Here is a 16,189-nt window from a genome sequence, read left to right on the forward strand (position 1 = left end):
GATGTCATTTTCTGCGCAGCCATGGTTTCGGTAGAGTAAATATTTGTACTCCAAATTTAGTCAGTTTTGCCAAATCCAATGCTTCACTCACGTGAATCAGGAAACATTCATCAGTTTGTTTTTTAGCAATATCAATAAATTCTTAGGCGACCGCATTGCTGCATACTAATGATTTTCTCGACGACGTAACACAGAATGTTGCAGAAGAATATCCCGACCACGTTTATGCGTAGCCACACCTGAAGTCAGCGTGCATGCGGTAGCCGCAAATGCGCACTAATGTTCTTCTCCAATTTGTCACGCTGTTGCTTCCTTTCTGCGTCCACAGAAAAGCTACTGGATTCCTCAGCCCACGAAGAATGTCAAGGGCCGGCTAAACGCGGACCCAACATTGTTCGAGTCAGACCCACAAGATCTCACTCCTGCCATACAAGTCACCAGTCTTAAGAAGGTACAAAATAGCCTGCTGTTAATTGCGCTAGGCGTTTCCCAAGTGCGCGTCTGTTTTCTGTTGTGCGTGAACGGTACGACACGAATTAATGCCAAGCATACAGCAAAGCATCGATGGAGCAACTGCGAAAATCGTGCTTGCTTCTAAAGGAGATGATTGCACTGCGAGATTCATCGGCTTATTTCTGATGTGTTTTGGGTCAGCCTGGTGCCTCAAGTCTTGCGACGCAGACATCGACGCTAACGACTCGCACGAAAGGCCCAAATTGCGCAAGTTTTCCAAGGCGCTTCATATACACGTACAATCTCGGGTCCCATGAGTTGCTCAAAAGCCAGGCAAGCTGTCATCGTCGTTGTGAAATAGGAAAGCACCGGTGACTGTTGTCTAGTGTGGTTACCTATATAAAATTATATGCGCTTATCCGTTTACCTATACCTATCCGCAATCTCTTGCAGTTCTATCGCAACTTTCTGTTGCAACACATCAACCTGAAAATCTTCCGCCACCAGATCACCGTGCTTCTCGGTCCAGGTGGCTCCGGTAAATCAACTATGATCAAGATGGTGACAGGCAAGTTCCTTTCACTGCTGCTTCGTTATCGCCGAGCCAAATGATTCCAGGAATGGCTGCAGAGAGCTCACACCATAACGTGTCTCGCGACTCTGTTTACGGCCTTTTCAACATCCGGTGAGAGCCAATAATAGCAGCGAGACAAGCGCGGCAGTTTGTTTGCCGAGATATCGTGCCACGTACGTGCAGTTACCATGCAGCGCTAATTTTACAACATAACGCTGGAGATCACGTTGTTCAAATACTGAACGCCAGGCGCTTGAGCGCTTTCTCATGCATCTACTGACATGGCAGGTATACTTCAGAAGTATACCCTTCGCCCTCTCGCTGAGACAACACTGAGTAGGCGAGGCTTAAGGGGGAGCTTTAGCGCGTGGTCAACTCTTGTTTCCTTGCTCAGACACATGCAAAACGCATAAATCTTTTCAAGACAAGCTCTATACAGATCGGAATGAAATTGCTTGCATTTTAGAACAAGTTGAATTTTAGCAATACTAGAACACACAGTTTTAATTTTTGAACTTCAATCTCTAAATAATTGGCGTAAATTGGTAGGCTGTTCAAAAATAAAAGCAATGTCTTCAAAACGTAAGCATTGAAGCAAACTAAAATAAAAACGTATCGCAGTTCTGTAAACTACATCTCATAGATCATCTGAAGCTGGGGAATGTAATATATAAATTAACAGCTTAGGCGACATTGTATAAATGCCTACGGGAGTTTTGCGAAAGTCCTACGCACAAATTAGTGATATACTTCGAAGCACTGTACAATAAAACAATTTCGTCAGCTTTAGATGCATTTTATAAGGCGCAGTTCAAAAAAAATGTCATTGTTTTTTCGTACGGAATCAGTCGTAAAGTAGAGCTTGATTTCTGTTTAATTTTGCAATTTTCTAACACTTGCCTAAATATGCATGCCGTAATTTGAAAGTTCACTTACTACAGTTACTGGAACTGAGCTTTTCCTTCTAAATGCAACATAGCTATTTAAAATGTGTGCAGTGGTTGCAGGGAAAAACAATTCCATCATTAAAATGATTTAGATTGGATCTTCCAAGCTAAAGCTCCTTCTCTCTTCAATAGCAATTATATGGACACTCCAGGCGCCTTTCTGCCGGTGGTGCTGGCATCGCCGTCGCCGTGAAGTTCCGTATAATATCCATCGACTATAATATCGTCGCCGCGCCTCGTATGCTGTATTTGAGAGTGAAAGCGTGCGAGGGTGAACTGGCGATCGCGGCACAATCTTCCGCACGCAAGACGGAAAGCGGCGAGGAAGCGCGCTGTCTTCCGTCGCGCGATAAACTCCAAAGGGGGGGGGGGGGGGAGGGGAGCGTTCTACTCCGGGTGGCCCGGGCGGCCACGCGCGCCCACCCGGGCCGCTTTATTTAGAGTCGTCTGCGACGGGGACGTTACTGCGACGGGGACGTGAAAAAAGTGCAAATTTTTTTAGGTAGGACACACGTTTCATACGCGCCGCCCTGTCACCGTCACGGCACCGCAGTCTATCAGGATTGAGCATTTCCTCGCCGGTTTCTTTTGAAAAAGGGGCCGCCGGCGACGTTAGGAGCATCGGCCAACGTAACCGGCGTCCCGTTTTATAAGGAAAACAGACGAAGTGCTCTCTCCTGGTGGATACCGGTGTTGTGACGGTAACGCGAAGGCGCGGATCACACCTGTGTGGATCAGGCCTTAGAGTCATGTTGTAATTGACTTCTCACAGAAGCTTTACTAATGAAGTTCGTGAACCTATCGGCGCAGGCCTAGTGCATCCATCGAGTGGCCAGATAATTGTGGACAACTACGACGTGGTGCTGCACACGGAGGAGGCCCGGGAGCGCATCGCGTACTGTCCCGCCGACAACGTGCTCTTCGAGGAGCTTACCGTCGAGGAACACCTGCTCTTTTTTGCCATGGTGAGGGCCTCCATGCAGTCGTCTGCTCCGGTAACTCGGAATGACGTGCCGCGAGACGAGAAAGAAGGGGAGGTTCTGTGTTGCGCTACATAGAGCGCCGACAGTATCGTATTTAGCAATTTCTTCTGTTTTTTTCTTTGTGTGATTCGTAATGCCCTATCGTACGAAAAATATCTATTCTGCCGTCTATAACAGAGTTTTAGGCTATGCTTTGCGGAAATCGCACGATCAACAAAGCATTTAAGAAAATGTCCAACACCGGTAACACCTCCATCGTGCCGGTGATGCCTTTGTTCGATAACGAATTCTACGCTCACGCCTTTTCTCGGCGGGAAAAGGAACACTCAAGTTCCGCATGGGAGCAGTGTTATCGGCTGAAGTGCGCTTCAACTTGTTCCTGTTGTCAATACCTGGTCGGACACTGTGTCCCGACGCACGCCGTGCCGCAGCTGAAGGGACTGGCCATGAGCAAGATTCGATCGGAGATCAACCTGCTGCTCGCGGACATCCAGATGTCCTCGTACATGAGCTACCGGCCCGCGACCTTGTCGGACGGAATGAAGCGACTGCTGTGCGTAGCCATTGCGCTCCTGGTTGCGTCTAAGGTGAGCCCGAAACCCCCGAAGAAAGTCATCTTACAGCAGACTGGTGTTTCGCTATTTATTTCCGATCCCGCACATGAAAGTGTGTCTGAAATCTTGAAACCACGTAGAGGCGCGGCACCATAGGTGCCCGCAAATCGAGGGAATTCAAAACCTTCGGCTATCTTGGGGGAATAAAAGCATAACGCATTGCATTGTCCACTTCATTGTGAATGCCTTGAACAAAATATTCCTCTATAGTTCATTGTGCCGAAACTAATGTAGCGATTTGGCCGCAAGGTCACGAAAGCTATATTACACTAAAATGGCAAAGTATTATTTAGATCTTGCGCCGAATATACTGAATATGTGCAGCTTGAATATATGCAGTTCATTGTCGCAGGCTTTATTCGTCAGTATTTGACAGATCACAATGTCCTATCCCCACTACAGCATGGGTTCAGAAAGGGGTCATCGACTTCTAGTCTGCTTGTGTCAGTCGTTCATGAAATCTCTGAAGTACTTGACTCGTCCGGACAAGTTGACATGCTCTTTTTAGATTTTAGCAAAGCGTTCGATAAGGTACCCCACGGAAAATTAATCTACACGCTCGAGTGCATTGGTCATCCATTAAATATTATATCATGGATCCAAGCCTATCTCCGACACAGGCAGCAGTTCGTAGAAATTAACAAATGTTCCTCAAGTGTCCGTCAGGTAACTTCAGGCGTACCGCAAGGCAGCGTATTAGGACCGCTTTTATTTTTGAACTATAATAATGATATAATAGACGCAATCCCCGATGATGTGCATGTCAATTTATTTGCGGATGACTGTGTCATATTTTAAAAAATTGCTTCACGAAACGATCACGCAAGCATGCAGAAATCCGTCATGGCAATTTCCAATTGGTGTAAACATTGGGGCATGGAATTAAATGTACATAAAACAGTCTTGGTGCGAGTAACAAGAAAAAAGGTACCTAGTATATTTTCCTATGTTCTAAACGACACAAAAATAACTGATGTTGAACAATACAAATACTTAGGCGTCACATTCGCTAACAGATTCTCCTGGTCAGACCATATTTCCCATACATGTTCAGCAGCTTTGCGGAAATTATGGTTCTTGAAGAGGAAATTTAAAAAGGCACGGGTAAACACAAAAATTTTAGCATATAACACATTCGTGCGATCGAAACTTGAATACGCAGCGGTTGTGTGGGATCCACATACCAAAAAGGACATCATGAATTTGGAACGTGTACAAAGGAAGGCCGTTAGATTTATCTTTGGAAAATATAAAAGAGAGGATTCCCCGTCCTTACTAATGCTCAGGAATAAAATCACTTCACTAGAACACAGGCGTAAAGTTAGTCGTCTCCAGTTTTTACATAACATCATAAATGGAAAAATCGGGCTTCAAATACCTCCATATGTAACGCCTCTTAATGCACGAAAAACAAGACATAGACACAACTTTTCCCTTACGCCATTCTTTGCTAAAACAAAATCTCACATGAATAGTTTTTTATCCGCGTACTATAAACGAATGGAGTTCTCTCCCTGTTGAGGTATTTCAATCGGGGAACTTCACAAATGCGTTGGAAAACTATTTTTCACATAAAATAACACAACCATAAACACTATTTTTCACTATTTTTCTCGCTTTCATATGTGAAATTTCCTGTATTTAGTTATGTTTAGTGTCCGATTGTTGTTTGGCACAGCGTTTTTATCCACATATAAATTCAAATGTGCGATTATTTTTGTTGTAGTTACTCCTGCATGGGCCAGTATGTTGGCCTGCAGTATGAATACATAAAAATAAAAAAAAGCTCGAAGGCAAAATGGGTCACTTTTAACCTTCAGCACAGTATGAGGTCTAAGCAGTAAAATTCACTACGTACCTGGCACTTCTTCTACTGCCCATCAAATTCAGCACGCGCCGCTTTCTAGCGAAACAGAAAATTGTAATGGGTGAAAGCTTAAAGTAGTGGACATATTGTGACATTTTTTTGCGCAATGGTGAAAAAAGTGCGAGGAGACACCAAACGAACATAATGGGCAGTGCATGCAACTGCGTCATCAACATCGGTTCGTCCTCCTGCTGTCACAGAACACAACTGCTGTGCGTGCCATGTGATGTTAGAATCAAATTTGAATGTGCAATTCCACTCGTGTATCGAGACACGAATGTTCAGCTGTTATAGACGTAGCGTCAATACTTCAGCATTTGACGAAGTGTTGCCACTGCCATTGCCTACAAAGTATTTACTAAGATAATCGCCAATAGAATCAGGAACACCTAAACTTCTGTCAACCAAAGGACCAGGTAAGATTTCGTAAAGGCCACTCAACAATAGACCATATTCACACTATCAATCAGGTGATAGAGAAATGTGCAGAATATAACCAACCCTTATATATAGCTTTCATTGATTACGAGAACGCGTTCGATTCAGTCGAAATCTCAGCATTCATGGAGGCATTACGGAATCAGGGTGTAGACGAACCGTATGTAAAAATACTGAAAGATATCTATCTGTAGCGGCCCCACAGCCACCGTAGTCCTCCATAAAGAAAATAACAAAATCCCAATAAAGAAAGGCGTCAGGCTGCGAGATACGTTCTCTCCAATGCTATTCACAGCATGTTTACAGGAGGTATTCAGAGACCTGGATTGGGAAGAATTGGGGATAGGAGTTAATGGAGAAAACCTTAGTAACTTGCGATTCGTTGATGATGTTGCCTTGCTTAGTAACTCAGGGGACCAATTCTAAGGCATGCTCACTGACCTGGAGAGGCAAAGCAGAAGGGTGGGTCTCAAAATTAATCTGTAGAAAACTAAAGTAATGTTTAACAGTCTCGGAAGAGAACAGCAGTTTACGATAGGTAGCGACGCACTGGAAGTGGTAAGGGAATACATCTGCTTAGGACAGGTAGTGACCGCGGATCTGAAATAATCAGAAGAATAAGAATGGGCTGGGGTGCGTTTGGCAGGCATTCTCAGATCAGGAACAGCAGGTTGTCATTATCCTTCAAGAGAAAAGTGTATAACAGCTGCTTCTTACCAGTACTCAAGTACGGGGCAAAAACCTGGAGGCTTACGGAAAGGGTTCTACTTAAATTGAGGAGGACGCAACGAGCTATGGAAAGAAGAATGATGGGTGTAACGTTAAGGGATAAGAAAAGAGCAGATTGGGTGAGGGAACAAACGCGAGGTTATGACATCTTAGTTGAAATCAAGAAAAAGAAATGAGCATGGGCAGGACATGTAATGAGGAGGGAAGATAACCGATGGTCATTAAGGGTTACGGACTGGATTCCAGGGGAAGGGAAGCGTAGCAGGGGGCGGCAGAAAGTTAGGTGGGCGGATGAGATTAAGAAGATTGCAGGGACAAAATGGCCACAATTAGCACATGACCAGGGTAGTTGGAGAAGTATGGGAGAGGCCTTTGCCGTGCAGCGGGCGTAAGCAGGCTGCTGCTGCTGCTGCTGCTGCTGCTGCTGCTGCTGCTGCTGCTGCTGCTGCTGCTGCTGCTGCTGCTGCTGCTGCTGCTGCTGCTGCTGCTGATGATGATGATGATGATGATGATGATGATGATGATGATGATGATGATGATGATGCCACTGCCATGGGGCACAGCGTCCTTTACGTACGTACTACAATATTGGATTTAGTACGGCGCAGACTATAAACAAACCTGATTTTAGCTGCCATTGTGAATGTAACGTTTAATCGGAGCTTGCTTCTCGTGAAAACTTAGACAAAAACATGTTTGGCCGGGTGTAGCCCGTTGGAATAAGGGAGAAATTGTGATAACTGGCAAAATAAACGAAATTGGTTGAGGTTTAACTCTTGTAAATCTAATTATCAGGAGCGAAAGGTCTGTTTGGCTTGGTTTTGCGTGGTACCACAGGGGTGAGGCTCCGCGAGCGAGCGCAGCTGCGATGCCTCTCCGCAGCGGTTCACCAGGCGTGGCGTCATACCTGCCACACTTGCGCTCTGGTGGCTCAAGGTCGCTGCGACGCGATGAATGACTTTGGGAGACATAATGTAATAGAGCTTTCGCTCTAATATTACGTGACATTTCGGCAGCCATACGGCTGCTTTCACAGTGCCTTGTAGATGCATTGTGCGCAAGAAACTCGGATGGGTTTCAGAAGAAAGCAATGTGAACAAAAAAAAACGTGTGCGCTTCGAGACGTCAAATATTCGATCTTTGATTTTGTCAGTGAACTTAGTTGTTTACTGTTTGTATAAAGCTGCTGCCTTGCCGCTGTGTTGGATTTACTCTGACCACCCTGGTTTCTTAAACGAGCACATAATAAAGGCTTCCATATAAACTTTGCTTTTCCATTACTTACCGGCTAGTCGAGAAGAAAGTTAAACAAGGCTCACGCGCGGCGCTGTAGCTATCGACAAATTAAAATCTGCAGGCGTTTATGCGGCTGGCATTCGGCCTCGCAATTGCGCGACAGGAAACTGAGCCTATAACGGAATATTCGCGGGGGACCGTTTCAGTGCAAGATCATGGTCTTCGACGAGCCGACGTGCACCATGGACCCGCGCAGTCAGCGCGAAGTGTGGGAGCTGCTGCTCAAGGCGAGGCGCCGCTGCTGCATCCTGCTGACCACGCAGAACCTGCACGAGGCCGACGTGCTGGCCGACAAGATCGGGATCATGAACAAGGGGCTGCTGTGGTGCTGCGGCTCGCCGGACTTCCTGCGGGAGCGCTTCCGCGCCGGCTACAGCATCCGCATCGCGAAGGAACCCGGGTGCGACGCGGCCGCCATCGGGGCACTGTTTAGGCGCCACATCCCGCACGCGGTCCTCAAGCAGGACTCGAACTTCGAGGTCCAGTACGCGGTCGGGGTCAACCCGGGCAGCCGACGCCTGACGGCCATGTTCAAGGAACTGGACCGCGAGCGGGACAACCTCAAGATAGGCGCAATGAGCGTTGCAATGTCGTCGCTCGAGGAGGTTTTGGACAAGGTGCGTTCTTTGGAGTCCGTATTCACAAAAAAAAAACATGTTTACGCAAGGATTGTTCGTGAGAGAAAAATATACACAACCATGAGGCTGAACACATTATTAGCGAAGGCAGCTGTCCAATGGCAAAGAGCGCTTGCGGACAAAAAGATTTGTGAATTCGTTCCAGAATGTGCAGATGTGCCAGCCAATCGGTGTAGCAATGTAGAGGATAGCATAGCAAAATCAACAGAACCCAAAGAACTCGCGTTGTTTCGTCTTGCTCGCTGCCCTCGCGATTGCACTATTTCACTGCTGATGGTGCGCGCACTTCGCTTACATTTTGCACATGGGCACTTGCTATAGTGATTCCTTTGTCGCAACTGGAGTTTATTCCTTATTGAGCACGTCCACGAGAGAATGAGACCATCTTAAGATTATTGATGATATTCTCCAATTGACTTAGCTTTGCTCTGAGTATGGAACGGTGGCATGGAACTAGTAGAACGTCCAGCACTCGTTCGACGCCCCCTAGCAAGCAATCTTGGTTTTTACTGTGACAATGGCATCCTACCTTAAGTTTTTCTGGTATTGATTTCATTCGACGCCAAACGCACTGGACCCCGAGCTCAACCATCTCCTACCTTCTTCCGAAATAATTGTGCTAGATCCTATATCCCCAGTTTCATCAATATAGCCTTGGTCGAGAAAAGCCTGTGTTCCGTTTTCTTGCTATAGCAATTATGTGCACACTCGGATCCAGTCCAATTTTCCCCGTAGTCGTAACCATTTGGTGTTGCCGTAAGGCTCAATACATACAGTTAGGTACATGTATGCTTATCTATGCTGTATTTGAAGGTTCTAATGCTTCACTATTGAATCACTAAAGTTGCTCGTACCAGGGGTCCTATAACGTAAACCAATTCCAATATGTTTTTTATTCCAATCTCCTGACGTCAAATGTGCGTAACCACCGACGCAAGAACCGGGCGGTCACCCGCAGAGTTGTCCGAACAGACCAATCAAGCGCTCTCCTCGTTCATAGGAGGTCACCTTCGTTTGTTTGAAAAACGAATGGCGTTGCCTACACTGAGTCACTTCTTTTATCTAACTGGCTGACAAGAGGCGAGGAGCACGCTGAAGTGGAGAGGGATTCAATAGGGCCGAGCCACTGCATTGAAAGTCGATAACCGGATGAAGAAGGTGGGGCCAGCGTCTGCTATTGGTCCACTTTCTCTTACATAGCTTGCAGCGGCTGGTCGAAAATCGCGGCGGCATTCAACGGAAGCTTAAGAATTACGCTAAAACGGATCCTCAGCAAAGAAGAATTGGCAGAATGAGGTCGTAAATGGGCCGAAAGTACTCGATAACGTTACACGACCACGCAAAAAGCTTTATTATACGCAAATAAATCCATGCTCGCCTGCAGGTGCGAGTACCCAGCGCCTGAGCGATCGGCGGCAGCCATCTTTTATTCCTTTCGGAACGGGGCAGCCTGCGGCTATTCAGAAGAAAATTCAGTTTTGTCCGGCATAATAATGCATATTTAATGCGTGCACGTCACTTTGACGCGGTAAGTTTTTGAGGTTTTGTGACGTCGCGTGACAGGCAAGTGAAGTGGGTGCAGCCCGAAATGTTTTGACCAGTAGCCGAGGGGTAACGGCGAAAAGGCGTCGAATCAGAAATAACTATTTTTCTTTTGTTCGGTCAAATCATGCGTAATCATTGTGTACACGTCAAGTCAGATGGCGCGCTATCGCGGTTTTTGTGACGTCGCGTGACGGACAGGTGAAGTGGGGATGGTCTAAAAAAGTTTTTGACCAATCGCGGAGCGCTGATTACAGAATTGGAATAGAAAAGTTTGGAGTAGTTTTACGTAATAGCGCCCCAGGTATTTCGTTTTTGATGAAATTATTGCTAAAAATTTTGAGAATGGCATCCCAAAAACAAATGTCATGACACACAGCAATAACACCGCATGCCTTTTATCTTGCATCTTCTCAGGGTGCTACATGTTAAAAGTTCGAAACAATATCAGTGCTGAAATCGGAAAGTGATGTAATTTTACTCGTGCGGCTCTTGACGGTCAGTGTAGTGGCACCTGTGAAATGCCATTGCAGGCCGCACACGGCGTCTTAAAGCATTTAAGAGTCCCATAAGTTCTGGCGCACCAGTGCACGTCACATTCGCTTTAGTGGCACCCACGTATATTTGGAACACCGTCCGAGCAGCTCAAGCGCAACGCTAAACCCTCGCTGTCGCAGTCAGCGCTTCGGCCTTCGGGCGAAAGTGCCAATCTTCTCATTTCACGCTTTCTTTTTCTTTCACTGAAACGGCGAAAACGTGACTTGGGAGAATCGCAGCGAATTCAGCGAGTTGGAATCTATATACGGCGAAATTTTGTGAGTGTATAGAGAGTCGAAGCGCGAGTACACGCACATACACACGCACGCACGCACGCAAGCGCGGGCGCACAGAAATTATACCGAGCGGAGCGGAGTTGTCAAACGGAGTTGCTGACTGTACTAGCGAGTACGACGGACGCCTTGAACGCGTCGTGGTTTCAGAGGCAGTATGCGCATAGTTTCCTACGCGCACGCTGTTGTTTCTATCAAAATGATTTGCTAATTAAATGCTAAGCAATAAATATGAAATGATTTGATCCTCACTGTCTTTTTCTACTTGCGACTTTTTCGACTCGACTTAGTAACTTGCGATTCGCTGATGATATTGCCTTGCTTAGTAACTCAGGGGACTAATTGCAATGCATGCTCACTGACCTGGAGAGGCAAAGCAGAAGGGTGGGTCTAAAAATTAATCTGCAGAAAACTAAAGTAATGTTTAACAATCTCGGCAGAGAACAGCAGTTTACAATAGGTATCGAGGCACTGGAAGTGGTAAGGGAATACATCTACTTAGGGCAGGTAGTGACCGCGGATCCGGATCATGAGACTGAAATAATCATAATAATGGGCTCGGGTGCGTTTGGCAGGCATTCTTAGATCATGAACAGCAGGTTGCCATTATCCCTTAAGAGAAAAGTGTATAACAGCTGTGCCTTACCAGTACTCACGTACGGGGCAAAAACCTAGAGGCTTACGGAAAGGGTTCTACTTAAATTGAGGATGACGCAACGAGCTATGGAAAGAAGAATGATGGGTGTAACGTTAAGAGATAAGAAAAGAGCAGATTGGGGTGAGGGAACAAACGCGAGTTAATGACATCTTAGTTGAAATCATGAAAAAGAAATGAGCATGGGCAGGACATGTAATGAGGAGGGAAAATAACCGATGTTCATTAAGGGTTACGGACTGGATTCCAAGGGAAGGGAAGCGTAGCAGGGGGCGGCAGAAAGTTAGGTGGGCGGATTAGATTGAGAAGTTTGCAGAGACGACATGGCCACAATTAGTACACGACCGAGGTAGTTGGAGAAGTATGGGAGAGTCCTTTGCCCTTCAGTGGGCGTAACCAGGCTGATGATGATGATGATGATGTCTTTTTCGAGATGCTTTTTTTTATTCGAGGAAAGAAAAATAATTTCTTTTTAAGTTGAGGTGTCGCGCACTCAGACCACTATAGTCTATGAAAGTTATAAAAAAACTAGGGGTTCTCCGTGGTGCTGTTTATTTGCAACAATCCGAATTGGGTCTTACAACCATGCCACTACCACCGATGGGTCTTTTTTAGGTGACCCACGACCCGAGCTTCCACACGGGCGTCGATACTGAATCTCCGCATCTGAGCGACCACGACTTCGTGTACAAGCCCCTCGGCGCTCCTGGCAGGAGGACGTGCCCGCGACAACTGGCATGGCTACTCAAGAAGCGCTTCTACATCTGGCTCCGGGACTGGCACCCCCCCGTTGTACGTTGACCACACCCAGTCTCTCCCTCGCGTGTCAGGCATGTCTGTATTGTCAAGAAGGCAACTCGCTTGCATAAACCCGGCTTGATCACGTTTAGGATACAGACGGTGTTATTTTCATATGCCAGGCTCATTGAACGCTATTCCATCAACGTCGTGTCGTGGTGTTACAACACGTCAAAGGCATAGCGTCAAGGACCGTAACAGAGCGTCAAGGGTTCCGCTACGGCAGTAGTGCTTTTTCGAATTTTTATCCAATGACCAATTTTAGCACATTGTAAACCTTTCACAATGCATCTTTCGTGTCCTTGGCACGCTTCATAGTCATTGTCATAGTTTTGTTACATGTAGCTCTCACACACTTTACAGTGACGGTCTTTTAGGCCCCTCTACAGCCCTGTCACATCCATTGCTCGGAATTTATCGCTTCACTTTGATCTCATTATCATTGGCCTGGCGCTCTTTGGCCAAACCTTGCCCTTGCGCCGTAAAACACCACACATCATCAACGCGTCAGAATGAGTGATGATTCAGTGAGACAACCCGTCTTACAAAGCGTGTATAGCCATGGACAGTTGAGCTCGGGTCGGGGGTCATTCGGTACTCACTGACGAAAAAACGTAGCTCGCTTCCGAACTCTGTCTCCTCGTCTTAAGATGCGCTGTCGGTGAGGCATCAGATGACCAGAAGAGTGAATAAGATAGCACGGTAGGTTCGGGCTCTCTAAAGCTTCGGTCTCACTTCATCGGATAGGTTTCGTATAAGCAAATCGGGGTATTTTTTGTCAGGTCTCGGAGCACTAAGCATCATTTCTTTTACATAAGGGTGTTCTTTAGTGAGCAAATTACCAGAATACGCCCACCAGTCACATCAAGCACAGTGGAACCACAGTCGCTCATTACAACGCATTATATGCGCGAATTTCATAATCGAGAAATAAATTTATTTTCTTGGCGCTCAAGAGAGAGAGCGAGAGAAATTTATTTACAGAAAGGCAGAGAGGTCAGCCTGAGCTATAACTTGCTCTGGCCTGCTACTCTACACTGGGGAAAAGGGACGGGGACGGAAAGGGCAAAGATCCATGAGAGACCGCTATCGGACGAGTTTCTTTTAGGTCCTTGGCGTAATGCAACCAGCGCAGCCCTGGTAACAAGAGCCGCTATAGCTTTTCTCGAAGCCACTGGTCTGGACACACGGCTTTAGAGATGTTACAATCCTTGGCGCTCAAAGCAGTTGATTTATCGCCTTACATCAACAGAGCGCCTGATAGTGCCTTAGACTAGTGCCTTAGACGATGCCCTTAGACTTCGGCAAATTATTGTTCACGAACAACGCGCCTTGACCCTTCCCTCCCCCTCCCCCTCCCTGCCCCTTTCTAATTTTCTTGCTGGGCATCTTGTTCCTCGGCGGTGCCACATCTGTTCTCCGGTCGGCACCCGAGCTCCGCCTTCAAACACATTCTTATGTTCCTGGTGCACACAGGGCTGATATCTAACCTGTAACTGCGCCGCCTACCTGCCGCTGTCAGCCATGGTTCCTGCCACCGCGACCGCCTTCTCTTTCTTTTCTCCTAGTTGTGTATACCACATACTTTCACAAAGGCGCTGAGCCGTGCTTCATAAAGGGCTTCACAAAATAGTGCATTTTCATCTTCACAATCTCTCTCTCTCTCTCTCTCTCTCTCCTCCCTTTATAACGCGTACGCGATCCAGTTAGCCTACCCATCCCCACCACATTTCATTCTCCTTTAGCTCACAGTTTTCGACTTCGCGTTTGACAAGTGACGAACACTCTGACGCTAAAGTATACTGGGCCTTGGCGCAGGTCCGTTGGGTGGTTCCCGTGTGCGTGCTTCTGATGGCGACCTATTTGCAACACCTGTTCACCGAGGATGAGATCGTGTCGGCCAACTTCTACAAGGACCGTCTGTTATATTCCATCCGGCCTCTGCACGTTCCGGCGCTGGGCTTCATCACCTCCAATAGTAGCACTGACCCCGTGGTACGCCACCTCGTGAAAATTTTCGCCGAAGAGGATGTCCATCTTGTCGACGTCGGCGCCGAGCGCACCAACACGCACCTCCTAGAGTACGCCGTCGAATACCCGAGGTCTTACAACTACCGTTTGCTCTTTGGCACCGTCCTCATAGAAAACGCTACGGTTTGTACCTTATCGCTGACTATTTACGCGCGTTATTAATGGAAAGCGCGACGCTTTCTCTTCTACGTCGTATTAGAGCATTTTTGCTAGCTGACTAGCCGTGGTGTCTTATGGCTGGTTTATGCTGCTGACCACGGCGTCGAGGGTTTGACTACTGTCCAAAGCAACCATGTTCCAATAGGATAAAACGCTCTTGTACTAAGCTCTGAGTTCACCGATCACGATAAAGCCAACTGAGAATCATGAAGGGGGGGGGGTAAGAGGGGGGGGCAGGGGGGCAGGGGGGCAGACGTTTTACGGGGAGCTTCATTCATTATCATATTTACCCTACTGTAGGACGCAAATGATGTAAGGTCCGCAAGGACAAACTTCAACTGAGAATGGGTTCTACATGTGACTTGTCTGCAAATAGCGCGCGCTTGGTAAGCGGAAAACTTAGTGTCCACCAGTAAAGGCGTGAGTCCTTCATTAGACAGCATGCAGGAGTCAATTCTAATAGCCGTAAAAATCCATCTAGTAGGGGTAGTCAGATCAAAAGGTCTTCTGTCTTCATCACCTGCAGAATATTCAGTACTTACGCATGCTCGGCTACACTGAGCTTGAACAATGCAGTGAAAGCCCTTTGTCTTTTCAACGTCATGATCACTTATGTTGTGCGCTTATGTTTTTCACGTATAAATCCGTTGCTAATTTTGAAACGAGGTGGCAGTATGAGCTGGCCGCAATGCTCGCGCACAGCGACAATGATTGCGGAGCTGATTTCACGGAGTAGTTTAGCCTTGAAAAAAATTGCAGGCGCAGTCTGGCCTTGGTTCTGTCTAACGCACGTCCTATTTTGAATATACGATCATGTACGGTCCGCACACATGCGTAATCAGCAGCCAGCGAAATTGCTACTTATAAGCTTGTATATACGGAGGAATATAGTCAGAAAAAATAGGTATATGTTTTATCAAAGCACCCGTTTTGCTGTTTAGCCCGCTAGCACATCGAATCAATCAGAGAGCACTTACGGATGTAGGATTATCGCGTGTTCCACTAAGCTTCTCGCAAACATGATAAATTCCAGGCTTGCGCGTCGCATGTCTTTTGTGCCACCTTGAATGGCTGACAGCCTGCATAGTCAGAGACTTCGGAGACGCCTGTCAGTTTAATCTCTTCGTTGTTTAGAGAAACGTAGTTTTTTATTGCAATGGTCTGCATTTCTAGATAGTCAGCAGACCAGAAGTTTTCTACGAAGTGCTGTTCAAGCACAGTTGAGCAAACGCAAGTAGCGATAAGGGAGGAAGAACAGCGAAAGCAAACCACTGGTTCCGTAAACTGTGAGTGCGTTTGTTCATATCGCGTTCGTTAATCTCCAAGATGAAGGGATGCCAACTAGTCCGCTTTCTCACTAAACTGAAAGTGCGTGCTTGCCGGGATCTGTCAATCAGTAATTCTAGAACGCACACCCTTTCCGCAAATATCGCGAACAAAAGAGGGAAGGGATACAAGCAGACACGACATTTCGCTCCGAAAACATCGGACCCACCGCGGTCGCATTGTCGCCGTGTTTCGGCGTGCACGGACTCTAGTTTCTTCACCGCGTTCTCCCGCGCCTACCTGGCTGACTTGGCGGTCAAAAATTCTTGCTTGCCTTCGCGCGTCTGCCCGACGGGTTAATAGCGAGCA

General features: G+C 46.8%; 1 protein-coding gene across 1 annotated transcript in view; it reads left to right on the top strand.

Moving 5' to 3' along the window:
- Positions 1-16,189, top strand: part of LOC142583608 (phospholipid-transporting ATPase ABCA3-like) — a 60,263-nt gene that overhangs the window by 25,508 nt on the left and 18,566 nt on the right. Inside the window, exons 9-15 of the mRNA XM_075694098.1 lie at positions 329-451; positions 907-1,021; positions 2,785-2,939; positions 3,389-3,544; positions 8,048-8,518; positions 12,182-12,358; positions 14,183-14,518. Coding sequence (XP_075550213.1) covers positions 329-451; positions 907-1,021; positions 2,785-2,939; positions 3,389-3,544; positions 8,048-8,518; positions 12,182-12,358; positions 14,183-14,518 — 1,533 coding nt within the window. The remainder of the gene's footprint in view (positions 1-328; positions 452-906; positions 1,022-2,784; positions 2,940-3,388; positions 3,545-8,047; positions 8,519-12,181; positions 12,359-14,182; positions 14,519-16,189) is intronic.

The sequence above is a fragment of the Dermacentor variabilis genome, chromosome 5 (assembly GCF_050947875.1).
Source record: "Dermacentor variabilis isolate Ectoservices chromosome 5, ASM5094787v1, whole genome shotgun sequence".
Lineage (NCBI taxonomy): Eukaryota > Metazoa > Arthropoda > Arachnida > Ixodida > Ixodidae > Dermacentor > Dermacentor variabilis.